Below are 16,613 nucleotides of genomic sequence, written 5' to 3' on the forward strand. Positions count from 1 at the left end.
GAGAGAATGTAAATAAAGAGAGACAAAAAAGAAACATCATCAAGACATTTTGGCATATATTTGATACAAATAAACAAGGAGAAAAACATAACACCTAGTCTACTTAAAAGGAAAAAAATATAAATTTGTATTAGCTCACGACCCAATGGTGGGGTTGGGCAAAAGTGTCACCTTTGCCACCGAAATATATTATTTGTATTTATATCAATCATATTAAAATTAAATTCTCCTCAAGAGTCAAGACTAATACCAGTGTTAAATCGAGAGAAATGGGAATAATCATCCGAAACAAGAAGAAGAAGAATTTTTTAAGAAGAAAAATCCAAAATGAGCAAGCAGACAATAGAAGAATAATAAGGAATATTATATGTAACATATCGTAATTTGTAAATTAAATTGAAGTTGGCTAATAGGAGAAAGCAAGCGTGAGAAATGGGCAATGACTCGATGAGAGGGAGAGAGAAAGAGAGGGAAGACAAAGGGGAAAAAAAGCTGCCGGCGTGCATGATGATGATGATGATGAAACCCACCACTAAAGACCGAGAGAGAGAGAGAGAGAGAGAGAGAGAGACCATCATCAACCCAACCATTCACTCACATTCCTTTGCCTCCTAATCCCTCTCCAAAATCTGCCAAAAGAAATTGGTTACCTTTTTCCTTTTCCATATATACTACTCCAAAAACCCATACATGTGCATTTCATGTTTCCATACATATACTAAAACTTTGCACACTTATCCTAAATCCAGGGCATGCTCTTAACACTTTTTCTCTCAACCCAAAACAACATATATATGTGCACACTTGAATCTTGTAGGCTAGGCCATTTCCCCAGACAATGTAGATTCACCATCTAAGATAGTGGAAGGAATATCAATCTTTTTGCTTACCCAGTTTTGGCTATTTCTTTAGTGGTGCGGTGCCTTCTTTTTTCAACAATACTTTACCCCTCATTTGGTTACCCCAGCTCTTCTGATCTGGTTACACTTTGAATCATCAACCAACAGTAAGATTATATTGGATTCAAAACACAGTTTCCAATCAATCATATTGTATCTATCAACATATATGGGACAACTTAACAAGGATTCCAGACCTTCAAATCATTGCCCTTCACCCTTTCCTGTCTACTGTTAATTCTACCACAAAATACTTGTTCTAGATATTGTTATTCTTCTTCTTCTTGCCTTTATCTATCAATTTTTTTTATATGAATTTTCAAGATTGAACTTTTTATTTTTCCAAGAATGATGCCACGAGGTATTAATCGAGAGACATGTAATGACAAAAACAGAACAATGGACACCATTAACCAAGGTTCATATGTTATGTTGGGAATCCATTCTGGATAGTATATTTCACAATAAGTATTTTCTATTCAATTTTATCTTAAGAAAGTCGAACTAAATTGTTGATGTTAACAGCTCAACCAAAAGCTCTGAGACAAGACTTTTAGTAATAACATTTAAGTTAATCTGTTTGGAAGAGTATTATTTGATTATAAGAAAGCCATTAAAGAAAAAACAAGAAGAAGAAATTAAAATTATACCATGACTTTGGAGTTTACCACACAAGTATGGTTAACCAGAAGTAATTTTTTTCTGTGGGTACTAACTTTTTGCTTTAAAAAACATAGCACACAATAATTGAAACATTCTTCTCAAGTTTTGTTTTGTTTTATTTAGCTATCCAAATCATTCAAGAATTAACAGTAGAAAGAGCCATATATCTAGTTATCTAAGCTCCAAAGTGTACTATGTATTTTCCCCATGATTTAAAGGATGTTTCTTCACTTTCTTGAAAAAAATAGAAAATATATATATATTAAAAACAAGTAGCCTTCTTACCTTTAGGAGCAAGCAAATTCATTAGAGGGGATTGAACCAGGAGCCTGCAGAAGCCATTATTTCCTCTTGGAGCTGCTTTCAAATGGCATGCTTTTCGCTGAGTCCCACCACCATCACTGACTGGTTCCCATTACCAAGTGCTTGTATCAGCTTGCAGAATGCTAAAACCGACCTTTGTACAAGACCATCATGTGCAATCGTGGCTTTCTGGGTGATCTCTGCTGAGTTTACCATAATGCCTATCATCACACCTGCATTGTAGCTGGTTGTGAAAGGACTGTCATATTCCACCACAAAAGTTGCAAGCTAAATTAACTTCTCAATATGTTTGAACTCAATTTTATGTCAAGCTAAAAGTAATATAGTAAACTAAATAGTAATTGATAAGACTACAGCTAAAACTCCTAAAAGAGATGATCTTCTCTATATATGATATATCACTCACCCTTGGTCACAATAAACATCAGCATCAAATGGCTAAAAAGGATCCTCTGCACCCAAAAGCTGCACTACAAGCTTCCAAGAAAATAGCTGCTTCAGAAACAGAGCACCAAGTGATCTACAAAGTTAGCTTCAAGTTCTAAACTGAAAGTGTAACTGCTAGCATAATTGTAACATTTAAAGAGGAACTCAACCACAAGTCACTAATATTCTTGATTACACTGTTCTGAGGCCTCACTTGGAGGATTGTTATAACAAGAAAAAGGAAAAGATTGTCCACCTCCCAGGGGGTCAGGCATCAGAAGGCATGCATTAATGCATTAAGCGAACACCATCATATAGCTCATAAAGAAGTCCTGATTTCCACTTGAGCATCCAAATCCTTCCAATTCAAAAACCGATAACAGAATTTTTAAAGGAGCAGAAGTACATCCACCAAATGTATAGGTATGACCCACAAAAAATAAAATTCCAGAGTTTTGTTTCTCCACTGAATCAACTCAACTGCATTCGATCACAAATATCGGCAAAACTCTCACTTTAAGAATGAAATTATACAATTTTCCCAATGGACATACTCCTTTCCCAATAGCATATGTTACAAGTTACAACTTTGGTAAGTAAAAAACAAGGATATTCAATTTAAACATTTTTTCAAGTTTTTCTAAATCGCATCAAAAGGCATGGCCTGGAAACACAATTTGTGTGGTGAATACAAATTTCTGCTCAACATTTATCAACAAAGATCTGTCAATTATCACTCTTTGGTTGAACCCAGGCTGGATCTTAACAAGCCATTCTCTCAGAACCTTCCTGTTGGGCATCAGTAAACTACGTCGCACCTCCTGGCTGAATGCAAGGTAGTTTAACTTGCACAATATACTTGCAGAATTACCCCCAACCAGAAAAATTTTTGAATCCCGTGGAGGTACCTACTTTTCTCTTCTTTGATGAAGGAACTGGAGGAAGGCTATTAGAATCAGCTTGAGCATTCCTTGCTTTAAAGTATTTCCCAACACCACCACCAACAGCTAGAGTGTCTGTTCCTGTTCCAGGGTTGCTGTACCATGAGCCAACCTTATCCTGAAATGCAGCAGCAGAGTAAAACACGAAATTGTGTCTTATGAGATGAAGACATGAAGAACAAACATCTTAGGGGGGGATAGGATTAACAAACTTAACAAAGACTTATTAATAAATAGTTCAGATGCCAAATGCTCTAAGAAATTATAACTAACATTGTCCTCATCCTCAATTTTGTTCTCTGGTTTCTCCCCGTCTTCTTCATCATCAGATTCTGCATAGGGATTGACATACACCTCTATATCAATTATCTTGATTTCTTCCTGCATAAGAGTAGAAGGAAAAGTGACAAAGGTGAGAACTAAAAAGCAGAACTTTGGACTCATTGTTAAAAACAGCTTACTCAACCTAAATATCAAAACTAAAACAGCAAATACCAAACACATAAAGTCAACCAAAAAAAAACAAAAAAAAAAAAAAAAAAAAAATCAAAACAGCCTGAAACATGCTACAGAATATTAAGAAGCAGAACTTTGGCCTCAATGTTGCAAGCAGCAAACTCAAAATAAATATCAAAACTAAAACAGAACATAGAATAAAAAATAACACACAAATATGAAAGTAAAACAGCAAGACAAATGCCAAACACACAAAAAGTAAAACAAAACAAAAAGATGGTATGAGATGATTCATAAACCCAAAAGTACAATAGAGCAACTATCCATATTACTAAGAATTCAAGCTATGATGGGGCATAGACTGCACTTGAAGTAAAATCCAAAGGGCAAGCAAGTGAATAGAATTGTTGGAAATAAGCAATTGTTGGAAATAGGCAGTCATATTTACTCTACTCTAGGAAGTTGTAGTTTTGAGAAGAGGAGTAGTTTTTCAGCATTTATCATGCCCTTTCATATGCCTTTCTTTATGCCTATATATATGGTTGTAATTTGGAGAACTTGAGAGACATACAATGAAATAAAGTATCATTTCTTCCTCTTCCCTCTATTGTTTTAACAAGAATTAAAAGACCCAAGAAAGCCAAATGCACTGCACCAAGTATCCACTCAATTTGTCAGGGTGAAAATAGAAATCCCTACTTAAATTACATAACACTGACAATGAAACATACTCTTCATTAGCAGATAGGCTCAGAACAGAAAAGTGAAAATGCAAAGCAAAAGAATAACAGAATTCCTACTAACCAGAGGGCGGTCATTGTCATCAACAGGGACCTTCTCCATTGCTGAAAGGGTTGTCAAACCTCCAACAACCATACCGAAAACTGAGTGTTTGTAATTTAAATGATTTGCAGACTTGTACAGGATGAAAAATTGAGAACCATTTGAATGCGGGCCTGAGTTTGCCATGCTAACAACACCTCTTCCTGAATGTAACAACTTGGAGTTCACTTCATCTTTGAATGGCTTTCCCCAGATAGACTCACCACCTCTTCCTGTGCCAGTAGGATCACCGCCTTGAATCATGAAATTCCTGAAAGATATTGATGGATAAGTTTTTCGATATTCAAGCAACAAACGCTGATAATTGGTTTATTAGTTGGGTACTTTAAGAGAGAAGTTAAAGTACCGAATGTTTCTGTGAAAAGCCACTCCATTATAATAACCACGTTCACACAAAGTGATGAAGTTCTCACACGTTCTTGGTGTCATATCACAGTGCAGTTCAATGTTTATATCACCATGTGTTGTCTGCAACCGAACATAACCTTTCTTCTTGGGGTTTTTCTCAACTTTGACATATTCATATTCATTTTTCGTCACAGGATCATAACTGGTAGAAGTGAAGGATCGTGAAGCTGCACCAGATGTGAAACGACTCTTAACCTGAATGCATTTAAAAGAAGAGTAAGTCATGTTAAAATGAAAAAAATATCTCTAGTATTGCTGTTAGTGTTTCTTATCCAATATGGGTGATGTTAAAAACACTAACCAGTTTAGCATTTACTGGTGTCCTTTCTCCTGCCATGTGCAAAGCAATCCGAGCAGCAGCTTTATCGCTAGAAGCAGACTTAGCAGCAGCAGCACTTCTTCCATGAACTGATGCAGAAGCCGCATCTACAATGCTGAAAGTTTGTTTAGGTTGACCTTCACCATTTTCATCTGATTTGTCTTTGATACGTGATCTGGCATCTAAAATGGCAGTAAGCGCAGCTGCTCTTTCATTTTGTGCCTTGCTCCCACCTCCACCATGCAATGCAATCTCCTTTGCTTTCTCAGTACCAAGATCCTTTAGCATTTGTTTGATATCCCCGGTAACATTTATATTGTAAGTTGGTTCAGATTGCATTTTCTTCAATTCTGACAGCATACAAAAAAGAGAAACTAAGTATAGAGATGCATGTGCAGATGGCTACGAAGAAAGAAAGAAGCTGAATTACTCACCTTCATCATCAACCTTCAAACTTTTTTTGACATGATCAAAATCCACAAGCACCCTGGTGTCCAGTGCATTAGGATTCTACACACATATCATCATACATATGGGTGACTTTTTGGTCAGTTAAACTTAAACAACAAACAGTAGAACAAAAGGGAATAATCTAAAGTGAAAGGTTACCTGAATTGTAATGAGATCTTCTTTAGTAAATGGTTCATCAGTAAGAAGTTCCTTCCAGTTCTTCGTTTTGATGTTTAATTCTTTAATTGCCTGTGCAACAAGGTTACTTACAAATATTACATTTAGCAGACTAAAGCGTGCAGGTAATAGAGCACTTGTAATCAAGGGAAGACGTATATACCTCATAACAGAAGACATTGCCTGTAGTCTTTACAGCAACGATGTGGGTAAATTCTGTAAAGACCTTGTTCAAGACAGGACATTGGAACTCACCTAAAAAAATATAATTAGCATCTTTCATGAAATAACAATTCCACCACATGATCATTATGAAATACATCATAGAAACTTGTTCACTAAATACTGATGATTCAAGTTTTCTAGCTTCGAGGTTGTACAACATACACCTAGCTGCTATACAGAAATTATAACTCTGAGTAACTTAATGAAGTGCAATTGAACACCCAACATCTTAATATACTCTGTAAATCTGCATCAGAATGACAAAGTTGGATACAAGTCATTACCTTCTGTGTTCTTGTGGAAAGTAAGCGGAATAAGCTGCTCTAGCTTTAAAGGAACCCCTGTAACTGGATGCTTTCCATATTTCCTAATGTATGGCATTATATTCCTAAGAAATTCGAGGACCAGACTAATTAACACTCGTAAAAATTCACAAAGAGAAGAGGAAAGTTCAGAAGCAGAAATACTGACATTAGGTCAAAAACACTTCCATCTTCGGTGCACACGGGGTCTTCGAAAGGCGTAAATGTAAGCCTGCGTTCATAGAGTAAAGAAATTAAGCTAAAAAAAAAAAAAAAAAAAAAGGTTATGTGTTTGGGTAAGCTAGGAAGAATAGAGAACGGGAGCTTACGCGCAGCAATAGAAGGGTAGACGTTTGAAAGGAGTACGGAGTTCCTTTGATTTAGCGCCACCCCACTCGGTAGCCCATTCGGTCTTCGTTATGAACATTCGATCTTTACTGTGCTGTTTCTTCCCCATGGCGGTGCTTCTCGGGCTCGGAAGTCAACGAACAATCGTTGTTTTGGGAGAAATTCGCTCTGTAAACCTTCTTTTAAGTTTTAAGGTCCGCGACCGGCGACACTGTTGGTTCCCGTCGCCGTCTACGAATTTTTATCTGGATGCCCGGACCGGGTCAGTCTTTAAAATAAATTTGGGCCTGGACCGGCCCGGCCCATGGGCATTCATTAAACAACCCACGTATTCTGTATTCAGGACAGTGAAAGCCGAAAGACTTGAGCCGTAATGGGTGGTGGCCGGAGTAGCAGCAGCAGCAGCGGAGAAGAAGACGGTGATGCTGATTGGAGAGCCGCCATAGATTCTCTCGCCGCCACCACAGCCTTTAGCAGCTCCGCCGCCGTCAACGGCGGCCTTCATTCGGGTACCCGTGAATATGAAACAGACACTCCGAAACCTCAAAACCTTAAGCACTACCAAATCAAGGTGCTCGCTTATTTTTCTTTGCAACAGATTAGTCGAAACAAGCTTTTGCCAATTTCTCTCGATTCTGATTATTACACTTTTGAGTCTCTGATTGTGCATGAATGAATTTTCTCTGCACTTCACATCACTATGCTTAGAAATTAGAATGGTGGATTAGCAGAAAATACCTCAGTTTTATCTATAATAATTGCCCCCATTTAAACTGCACTGTAAAAGCAGGCTGCTTCTTCTCTTCTTGTTCTGTACACTTGCCTTATGAATGGCAGGCCCAGAAGCTTTTGGAGGACATTATAGAGAAGACTATAGAAGTAGTAAGCGACACAGGCGATGTAATGCTTGAAGAGCCTATCAGGAGCAGTGAAGGTGGAATTAGGCTGTTTAAGCATGCTCCTGCTGGGATAGTGTTTGACCACACAAGTGAGAAATCTCATCAAAGATTCATTTCTCTGTTTTAGTTTGCTCCAATTTGGATGTAACTGTGGTGTTAACTTGCTTGCTTCTCAGATGAACTTAATAAATCGCGAAAGAAGCCAAGAATTCTTCCTGTTCCAGAAATTGATGAGAGATCAAAGGAGGTTTGTATTTGCATTTTGCACCCAAAATCTAATTTATCACTCTTTCTGAACCTCAATTTTTTCTGAGCAGTTTAGACACCAGATCAAATCTGTTGCAGTTGATGGGACAGACATAATGGCTGCAGCTAAAGATTCCTCTCAGAAATCTTTGGCTAAGCTGGAAGCAAAAGACGCTGCTGCCAAAGCAGCTAAACAAAGAGAGGAAGAACGTGTTGCAGAGCTAAAAAGAATAAGAGGCGAGAGATGGCTGCCTTCTATTGCTCGAGATATGCAGCAGCTAAATCGCAAAAGAAGTTGATCCACTGATGGTGGGCTCTTCCTGCTAAACTAAATTTGTCCTTAGAATGTGCATTTTGCTTGCTCTGTGTATTCTGCAGTATTTTACCAATTTGTTACACTAATTCAAGAAACAAAAGGTATGCATTTGTCATATGCAGTGAAATGAGATTGATTACTCGAATGAGATGACTTCATTTATTCCATTATCATACAACTTGTACAAGAGTTTCAACACTGGAAATTTGAAAACCATACATAAAGTTCACACTATTTCAGGCCTATCTACTACCAAACACTAGCAAGCATAAATGTCACAGGCAGTGACGATGCAATGCATAAATGATTTTACATTTTCTTTTCTTTATTCAATATTGAATTAAGCATTAAGGAAACGCGAGATTTCCTTACTGCAAAACAAATAAATGCACGGGTACATGGCATACAAGGATGGAAGATCTATTGACATGGACTTAGCCCGTTAGCCATGAGGCAGCTAGCCAGCTATGTTTTCAGGTACCCCTTTTCCTCCAGGTAAGAGATCACAACCTCAGCCATATCATATGGAGAATCATTGAATCCACGGTTAAGCCTCAGCACTATCTGCAAATAAAAAGACCCAAAGCAACACGTTTAAAATTTAAGAAAATCGGATTATTCTGTAATGGATATATCATATTGTCACTAGTACAACCAAGGAATGCACTTCTGTATTTTACAAAAGGCAAACCGTACCTCTGAATTCTCTGGTGGCTCATATGGATCGTCAATACCAGTGAAACCTACAGACATTAGTGATGATGGTTAATATCATGCAGTTTATGTCTCACTTTTTTAGCCTGAAATTAAGATTTTAATTAATTTAAATGAACTCTTGTTTCCTTTTATACGCCATGAATAAACTGAGCCTGCATAAAATTGAGACCAAATAAAATATGCACAGCACCAATTGGCAATGGCTTACATAAAAAAGCCTTGATGTGGTCCAAATGTACTTATACTCCGATGCTCCTCAATTTTTTGAAATAAATTAATAAACCCAAGGCACTAAAATGTAATGATTTAGATTAACAATAAATACTTAAATCACTTCTCTAGTAGGGTAAGTAAAAGGAACAGAATTGAAGTTGCTTTGAGACAACTGCCAATTTGTAAAGGAAAAAATTAGTGTTTTTTCATCATGGTGTCTACTAGAGATGACAAAAAGAGAGACACCTTTTATTTTTCCTGCTCGGGCAAGTTTGTACAATCCCTTGGGGTCTCTTGCCTCACAAACATCTAAAGGCACATCCAAGAATACCTAAAAGTGGAAAAATAATACATGAGATATTTCTTGACTGTAATAAGCAGCTTCTAGTTTTAAATGTCCTGTACTGTTTGAATTCCTTGTCATAAGTGAACAACAACAGAATAAACAGAAGTTAAACCTCAATGAAATCTCCTTCTGGAAGTAAAGCACGACAAGCATCCCGCTCCTTTCTGTATGGAGATATCAAACTGACAATGCAAATGACCCCAGCATCTGCAAAAAGCTTTGCCACCTCCCCTACGTATTGAGCAAAATCAAATGAAATTTTGTCTTCAAAGGACATGTAATAAGGCTTTAAAATTTAAAATTTAAAAATAAAAAAAAAAACACATAAACAAGACCAAGTTAAGAACCTACCAACCCGTCTAATGTTCTCTGTTCGATCTTCTGCCCTAAAACTAAGATCACTACTCAGACCATGGCGGACATTATCTCCATCCAGAATGTAAGTAAGCTTTCTCCGAGCATGTAAGCCTCTACTTAGAGCACATGCTACACTGCTCTTTCCTGAAATGACACAACAAAAGAATAGCATAAGCAATGTCACCATTTTAGAAACAAGGCAGACTATGTGATTTGATGGTGAAGTTTTTTCTTTTTTTTCCCCTTCTCATTACAGCATGTACAACAGTAGACTAAAATTACCTCACCAAGATTGCTCCTTGTAAGGTTCAAACCCCTAAAATTTTTCGGTCAAAGGCACTGGCCTCAAGGTCTTTGCCGATTAAGCAAGGCCTTGAGGCTAGATAGTCAAGATAAAGAATGAAGCCTTTATGATATATTAGAAACATGATATGATTGATATCAAATTCACAGAAAAATAAGGAAGCAAGACTATTTTGAGACTTGGGAGAAAGGTAGACATACAGATACCCAAAGCAGAAAATGATGGTTAAGTCAAATTCCTAATCTAGGAACAAACCTGAACCACTGAGACCAGTAATCCATACAACACAGCCCTTCTGCTGAAGCAACTCCTCCCTGTCACTCCTCTCTACCGAGCATTTGTGCCAAAAAATATCTGTAGAGTTCCCAACTGTATAAGCCTGAAGCCTTTCTTTACCTAGACAGTTAATCAGAAACATCAGCAGTGAAAAGATTCTAAAAATTAAAGTTGCCTTAACTAGTCTGCCTAATTAGGTATAATGTAGTCAACACTAGCATCAACTTCTTTCCAATCGATATCAGCATGCTTGTAAGCATTTAACATTTTAACGTTTTCTTGTGATAGATAAAATGGAAGTGTGAAAGGTGATAACTTTTATGTTTACTAATCCACTTTTGCTTTGAAAATAGGAGTCAAGAGAAGGGAATTAAAATAAATTAATACCAGAGAGACCATCACAATCATTGACGAGCACGTCCTGCTGGGAGCCGCACCCAGACGGATGAGAATTTTCGTTTTTATTGCCATTGATTTGCGAAGATCTAGAAGTTTCAAGTGCCCTAATTGGGCCAATAAAGCGGGATTTCACCTCGCCGCCAGTAATGGAGGAGCTGAAGCCTTTGCCTACGCCGGAATTACACCCCAGCAACTTCAAAAACCCTACCTTTCCCGATTTTGACGACACAAAGTAAAATTCCGGCGACCGAGAAAAATTAAGCAATGCTTTAGTAGCCGCCATCTTTCCGAATCGCAAGGTATATAGCCAATAAACACTCTGGTAGTCTGGTACTGGTTTTCACCAAAAGAGAGGGAGATGAAAAGGTAGCAATTAGAAGGCGTTACGGAAGCGCACTCAATTATTTGAGGTTTTCCAGCTCATTTTAACATAAAACACAAAAATAGTCGAAGATTGATTAAGACTTGTGTGCAGATATATTTATACAGAAAACATGCACGGTTACAGAAAGCTTGAATGGAGAGACTAACGGTTATGGGAGTGGCGGGAGAGCTGGTGGTTGAGCAGTCAGGTCAGGTGAAGAGGTAGCTCAGGTACGTACGAGGTGGACTTTGTCTCCAACAATTATTAGGGGGCGTTTGGTTCAGGTTATATAACATAACCAAGGGAATGTGACATTCCAAAGCTCACATTCCTGTGTTTGGTTCACATTATCTCAGGGAATCTAACATTCCCTAGGAATGTCACATTCCCTCCACATAGGATTTTGAAGGGAATGTGATTCTCTTCCATTTCTAAGGTTATGTAAGATAACCTTGGTTATGTTAGTTTATCTCACACACACACATATAATTATTTTTGTAATTATATATTTTTTTATTTTTATTATGCTAGGTTAGCATATAAAATAATTTTGTTTCTCAAGTTCAATATTTTAGTTAATATTTTAAAATCATGTAATTATATATGATACCGTTATCTTATTTACTTATTTTAATTTTAAAATTTATTAAAATATATGAAAATATGTTAAGGATATTGTAGTGTGTGAATAAAAGATAACCCTAAACCAAACATGATTATATTACATACCCCAATTTTAACCAAACACAGGAGTCTAACATTCCCAGTAATCTAACATTCCCAGCAATCTAACATTCCCTAAGGTAATCTGACATTCCGTGAACCAAACGACCCCTTAGGGTGTTCATAATTTGGTGAAAATTAAATGAATTGAATTAATAAATTTTATCAATTATCATGTAGTGTGATAATATTCTGATTATCTTCTACTTCTACTATCTACTATATCTTGTATCTATCTACTATCTACTATATATATATATATAGGGTGCCATTCACATGCAAACCACCTAAAAATAAAAACGTGCAGACAAAAAATAACCATTAGATGTGATAAGATGAATGGATTAGATGGATTCTGAAGATGGGCACACAGATTGCTAACTTATAAACACAAGGGCAAAATGGTGAATGCAACAACACACGTAAAAAAGGGGAGCAGTTGTAGTTGTATACCATCTTATAATTAAGGGATTCTAATATTGGAAGGATTAGAACACCCCACGTAAACCGCAAAAGACTTCCGCACCTGAAAAACCTTCTCCGACATTCAATCATGGACGCCAGACCAGACTCCATCGACGACTCAAGCATCAGAAATTTCAACGGCAACTGCGACTCCATGGATGAAGCACCACCAGGTAATTACACTTGTATTCGAGTGCTATTATTCAATGTTGACTTATTGAGGAAGAACAATGTGCGGTGCAATGTGTGTACATTAATGTTTGGGCTTTAAAGTAGTGCACATGTGCATTGTGACAGACCTGTAGGGTGGGGTATTGAATTATGTGAATTCAAATCTGCAAATACAAAAATAATTAGTATGGCAAGAATAGATTGTTGGGGGGTACGGTTCGTTGAGATTAGTGAATATAATGCACACTGGATGCCATTGCTTGAACACAATACACATTCACAGATAGGTTTGTTTTAAGATATGTAATGCAAATTTGCTACCCAACAAAAGTATGGAGATAATACGACGATCAGGGCGGGGTTCGTGCATATTAGTGAACCATGTGCACCCAGTTCTAGGCTAGCATGAACACCACTATCCATAGATTGGAAACATTGTGAATTCACATATTTGACAGATTTAATACACGCAATATTAACAGTGCTGCCAGTCACAACCAATTATACTTGAATTTACGCAATTGTAGTGATACCAGTGCACCCAGTGATATTGAAGCATGCACACTAGCGGCCATAGCTTGAAAACATTGCGAAATTTGGCAGTTTAAATACATGTAATATTTACAATGCTAGCAGTCAATCAGGACTAATTATACTCGATTTCATGCAAAACACCCTTTTGAAATACAGGCAATCAACGTAGTGAAGCCGAACCAACGGAGTGCAACATGGTTGTATTACCCAACGGAACGAAACAGTGGCTACCTAACTACAAGAGCGAAAGCACGCCGTACATTGGGCAAGAATTTGCATCACTAGAAGACGGAATAAACTTCTACCAACCATACGCATCAATCGCTGGATTTGATATCAGACACGGCACGAAGCGACTGAATAGGGAAGGGGCAGTTCACCTCAAACACATTCTATGTTCACGAGAAGGATACAAGCCAAAAAAAATAGGTAGCACCGTGGCGGCGGACAAAGGAAACAGCACAGAACCAAAGAAAAGGCGCCGGCTATCAAACCGAGTTGGTTGTAAAGCCCGGATCGTGTTCACAAGGCGCAAAAGCGGCAACTATAAAATCCACGCACTTGAGCTATGGCACAAACACTGCCTATGTTCTGACATTGGAAAACCATTTTTGAAAATAAATAGACAGCTGGATATTGGACACAAAATTTTCGTAGCAAACTGCGCAAGGGCAAACATTGGTTCCACAAAATCATGGAGACTATATAAAGAAATGGTTGGTAGTTTTTCAGATATAGGAGCGACATCCGCTGATTTCTGCAATTTTAGGAGGGACTTGTTGGCTTATATAGCTGGAGCAGATGCACAAATGATAGTAGACGACATGTTCAAAAATAAAGAGATGGAACCAGACTTCTATTTCGATTTTGATCTCAACGAAGAGAGGGAGCTCTGCAGGCTATTCTGGGCAGACACGATATCCCGGAAGAATTTCGCATGTTTTGGAGATGTGATGTCATTCGACGCAACGTACAACACGAACAGGTACACCTCACAACGATTAATATATCTGAATTTAATACAAATGTTTTACGATACGTGTTAATACTCTCAAAACACATGTGTGCATGGCTGCCTAAGACTATATGCATTGAATGGACACGGGATAAACTACTCGAAAACAGTAGTGGTCGAACAATTGGCTATTGAGTAAAATAGGGGGGTGCATGACTAATCTTGACTGCGTGTATGGGGCAAATATTATTCAATTGTGCGAGACTATTCTACAGTAAAAAACGAATATTCATTACAGCCGTGCAAGCATGACGAATTTATTGATAACATTGTCATTTACCCTGGTCTGGAAAAAACTGTAAACTTGTGAGTTAGGCATAGTGTGCACACCAATGAATTGTTGAATGCATGGTAGTGGGTTTGAACGTCCATTCGTACCTGCGGTGTGAATATACAAGTTCATTATTGTTCTATATATTTCAGTATGCAAATCTATTATTATTATTATTATATGTGTGTGCACTAATTACGAGATAATATAAACCCCACAGATACAAGCTCGTCTTTGTACCGTTTACCGGAGTCGACAATCACAAACGAAGCATTACATTTGGGGCAGGCCTCATTGCACGAGAGGATGTGGAGTCATACGAGTGGCTATTGAAAAACTTCAAAAATGCGATGGGATATACGCCAAGATGTGTTATTACTGATCAAGACCCGGCATTAAAGATCGCCATACCTAACATTATGCCTGAAACAAGGCACCGATTTTGTATGTGGCACATCATGGAAAAAGTGGGGGACAAGGCCGGGAATGCACTGGCAAAAAATATGGAGTTTAGGAAAGCACTGAACAACACAGTATGGGATGAAACTTTATGTGCAGCTGAATTCGAATTGAAATGGGCAGAGGTAATGAAAAAATACAACCTTGTTGAACATCGGTGGTTCGACCAAATGTACAAGGCACGTGAATCATGGATACCAGCATATTTCCAAGATATATTCATGGGAGGACTACTCAAAACAACATCACGATCAGAATCAGAGAATAGTTATTTTGGAAAATTCACCAATCACCACAACAGCTTGGTAGAGTTCCTAATGCAATACAATCGCGCCATAGGAGAACAACGACATAACCAGCAAAAGTTGAACGCAGAGAGCGAAAGTTCATTCCCTGAAACCAAAACCCCATTGGCCATAGAACGCCAAGCTGCTGCAATGTACACCAAAAACATATTCTATGACTTCCAGGCAGACATATGGGAAGGAAGCTTCAAATGCAAAATCACCTGGGGAGGGATTGAAAATGGGGGCCGGAAGTACATTGTACATGAGGAGGGTGGAAAAATGTTTGAGGTAACTCACGAAGCAGCTACCCACAAAACAGAATGCAAATGTAACAAATTCAACAGAGTAGGAATTGTATGCAAGCACGTGTTGGCCGTGTTCAAGAACGAAGGCGTGGAAGAAATACCAAGATGCTATATTACCCCCCGTTGGACAAAGAATGCATGCGCCCAGCCAATGTACAACGTCGTGTGGAAAGCATGCAGTACTACGCAAGGTGGGAATGAATTACGAACAATTGCCAACCAACTTTGGAATGAATTCTACAATTGCATGGGTTTGGCTAATGGATGCGCAGACGAAATGGATATAATGTTGTCAACAATGCAGGAGCTTAAAGGGAGGCTACAAAGTGCCAGACAACAAACCAAAACAAGCAACACCCCACAATCAGTGATTGAATCAATACTAAACACCACTGCACCTGCCGAGATACAAATCAAGCCACCCAGCATAGCAAAGAACAAGGGCAGTGGGAAAAGATTAAAAAGCAACAAAGAGAAAGCAATTGAGAAACAGACGAAAAAGGTGAGGACATGTGCTACCTGTGACCGCCCAGGCCACGACAGTAGGAATTGTCCAAACAGAAAAGTCATACCAAACGAGCAGACCGGCATGGCCGACACCACTACGAATACTATTTCATTTTAAAGTTAAATTAAGTACGTGCCAAAGTTTTTATTTTTAGACACCATTCGTAGTTAGTTCAGTATTTATTCAGCTATGCAAACTATATACCATCATTGCGCACCCATAGTTTTAATAAATAAGCCTACACAGTTATAGCATACTACAGTTAGACTTGTGCACACTGTTTGATAACTATGTGCACACACAGTTTAGTGCTTAGTGAAATTTATTTAATTTTAAGCCATCTTTGAAATATGTTCAGTTGTCTGCGTACAGTAATTAAAGCCACGAATTTAACAATACTCGTATAGAAATAAAATTAAACTACCCTAATTTAAAGTCTACTCTCGAAAACTACATTATTTCATTGCATCATGCACACTGAAACCCACCATTGCGCACACGCGTACATAGAGAGTAAATCCTATACGGTAATTAAAAACCCCACCCATGCTTGAAACATAGTTACTCGTGCACTCGTGCATTTCAAAACCGAGGAGGTAAAGATAATATTGAACCCGCCACCTTTGGATAATTTATCAACTATTTGTACATGCACAC

At 37.9% G+C, this 16,613-nt stretch overlaps 4 protein-coding genes and 1 long non-coding RNA gene across 6 annotated transcripts; 2 read left to right on the forward strand and 3 right to left on the reverse strand.

Annotated features, from left to right (window-relative positions):
- Positions 1 to 343: 343 nt before the first annotated feature.
- On the reverse strand, positions 344 to 1,303 carry LOC109168916. The gene is made up of 2 exons (XR_002052133.1): positions 1,002 to 1,303; positions 344 to 803 (listed from the first exon to the last, which is right to left on the reverse strand). It is a non-coding gene; the product is annotated as an uncharacterized LOC109168916 (long non-coding RNA).
- A 1,467-nt stretch (positions 1,304 to 2,770) lies between these two features.
- Positions 2,771 to 6,994, reverse strand: LOC109168911 (peptidyl-prolyl cis-trans isomerase CYP65). Its single transcript, XM_019317767.1, has 11 exons — positions 6,763 to 6,994; positions 6,603 to 6,665; positions 6,416 to 6,519; positions 6,070 to 6,161; positions 5,889 to 5,978; positions 5,714 to 5,789; positions 5,262 to 5,629; positions 4,899 to 5,155; positions 4,514 to 4,802; positions 3,527 to 3,634; positions 2,771 to 3,371 (listed from the first exon to the last, which is right to left on the reverse strand). Exons 1-11 carry the CDS (start codon positions 6,888 to 6,890, stop codon positions 3,180 to 3,182), a joined length of 1,767 nt encoding a protein of 588 aa, XP_019173312.1. The 5' UTR covers positions 6,891 to 6,994; the 3' UTR covers positions 2,771 to 3,179.
- Positions 6,995 to 7,133: 139 nt separating this feature from the next.
- On the forward strand, positions 7,134 to 8,387 carry LOC109168915. Its single transcript, XM_019317771.1, has 4 exons — positions 7,134 to 7,352; positions 7,619 to 7,769; positions 7,857 to 7,927; positions 7,998 to 8,387. The coding sequence occupies exons 1-4, from the start codon at positions 7,155 to 7,157 to the stop codon at positions 8,223 to 8,225; spliced, it is 648 nt and encodes a 215-aa protein (XP_019173316.1). The 5' UTR covers positions 7,134 to 7,154; the 3' UTR covers positions 8,226 to 8,387.
- Positions 8,375 to 11,453, reverse strand: LOC109168913 (adenylyl-sulfate kinase 3-like). 2 transcript variants are annotated; one of them, XM_019317770.1, is made up of 8 exons: positions 11,386 to 11,453; positions 10,843 to 11,187; positions 10,435 to 10,575; positions 9,870 to 10,019; positions 9,631 to 9,749; positions 9,419 to 9,503; positions 8,939 to 8,985; positions 8,375 to 8,806 (listed from the first exon to the last, which is right to left on the reverse strand). In XM_019317770.1, the coding sequence occupies exons 2-8, from the start codon at positions 11,135 to 11,137 to the stop codon at positions 8,708 to 8,710; spliced, it is 936 nt and encodes a 311-aa protein (XP_019173315.1). In that variant the 5' UTR covers positions 11,138 to 11,187; positions 11,386 to 11,453; the 3' UTR covers positions 8,375 to 8,707. The 2 variants fall into 2 exon arrangements, with proteins under 2 accessions (XP_019173315.1, XP_019173314.1); XM_019317769.1 differs by lacking the exon at positions 11,386 to 11,453 and having other exon boundaries at positions 8,386 to 8,806; positions 10,843 to 11,317.
- A 1,041-nt stretch (positions 11,454 to 12,494) lies between these two features.
- LOC109168894 (protein FAR1-RELATED SEQUENCE 5-like) lies at positions 12,495 to 16,073 on the forward strand. The gene is made up of 3 exons (XM_019317750.1): positions 12,495 to 12,579; positions 13,268 to 14,096; positions 14,618 to 16,073. The coding sequence occupies exons 1-3, from the start codon at positions 12,495 to 12,497 to the stop codon at positions 16,071 to 16,073; spliced, it is 2,370 nt and encodes a 789-aa protein (XP_019173295.1).
- Positions 16,074 to 16,613: the final 540 nt, after the last annotated feature.

This window comes from Ipomoea nil, unplaced genomic scaffold (genome assembly GCF_001879475.1).
Source record: "Ipomoea nil cultivar Tokyo-kokei standard unplaced genomic scaffold, Asagao_1.1 scaffold3231, whole genome shotgun sequence".
Lineage (NCBI taxonomy): Eukaryota > Viridiplantae > Streptophyta > Magnoliopsida > Solanales > Convolvulaceae > Ipomoea > Ipomoea nil.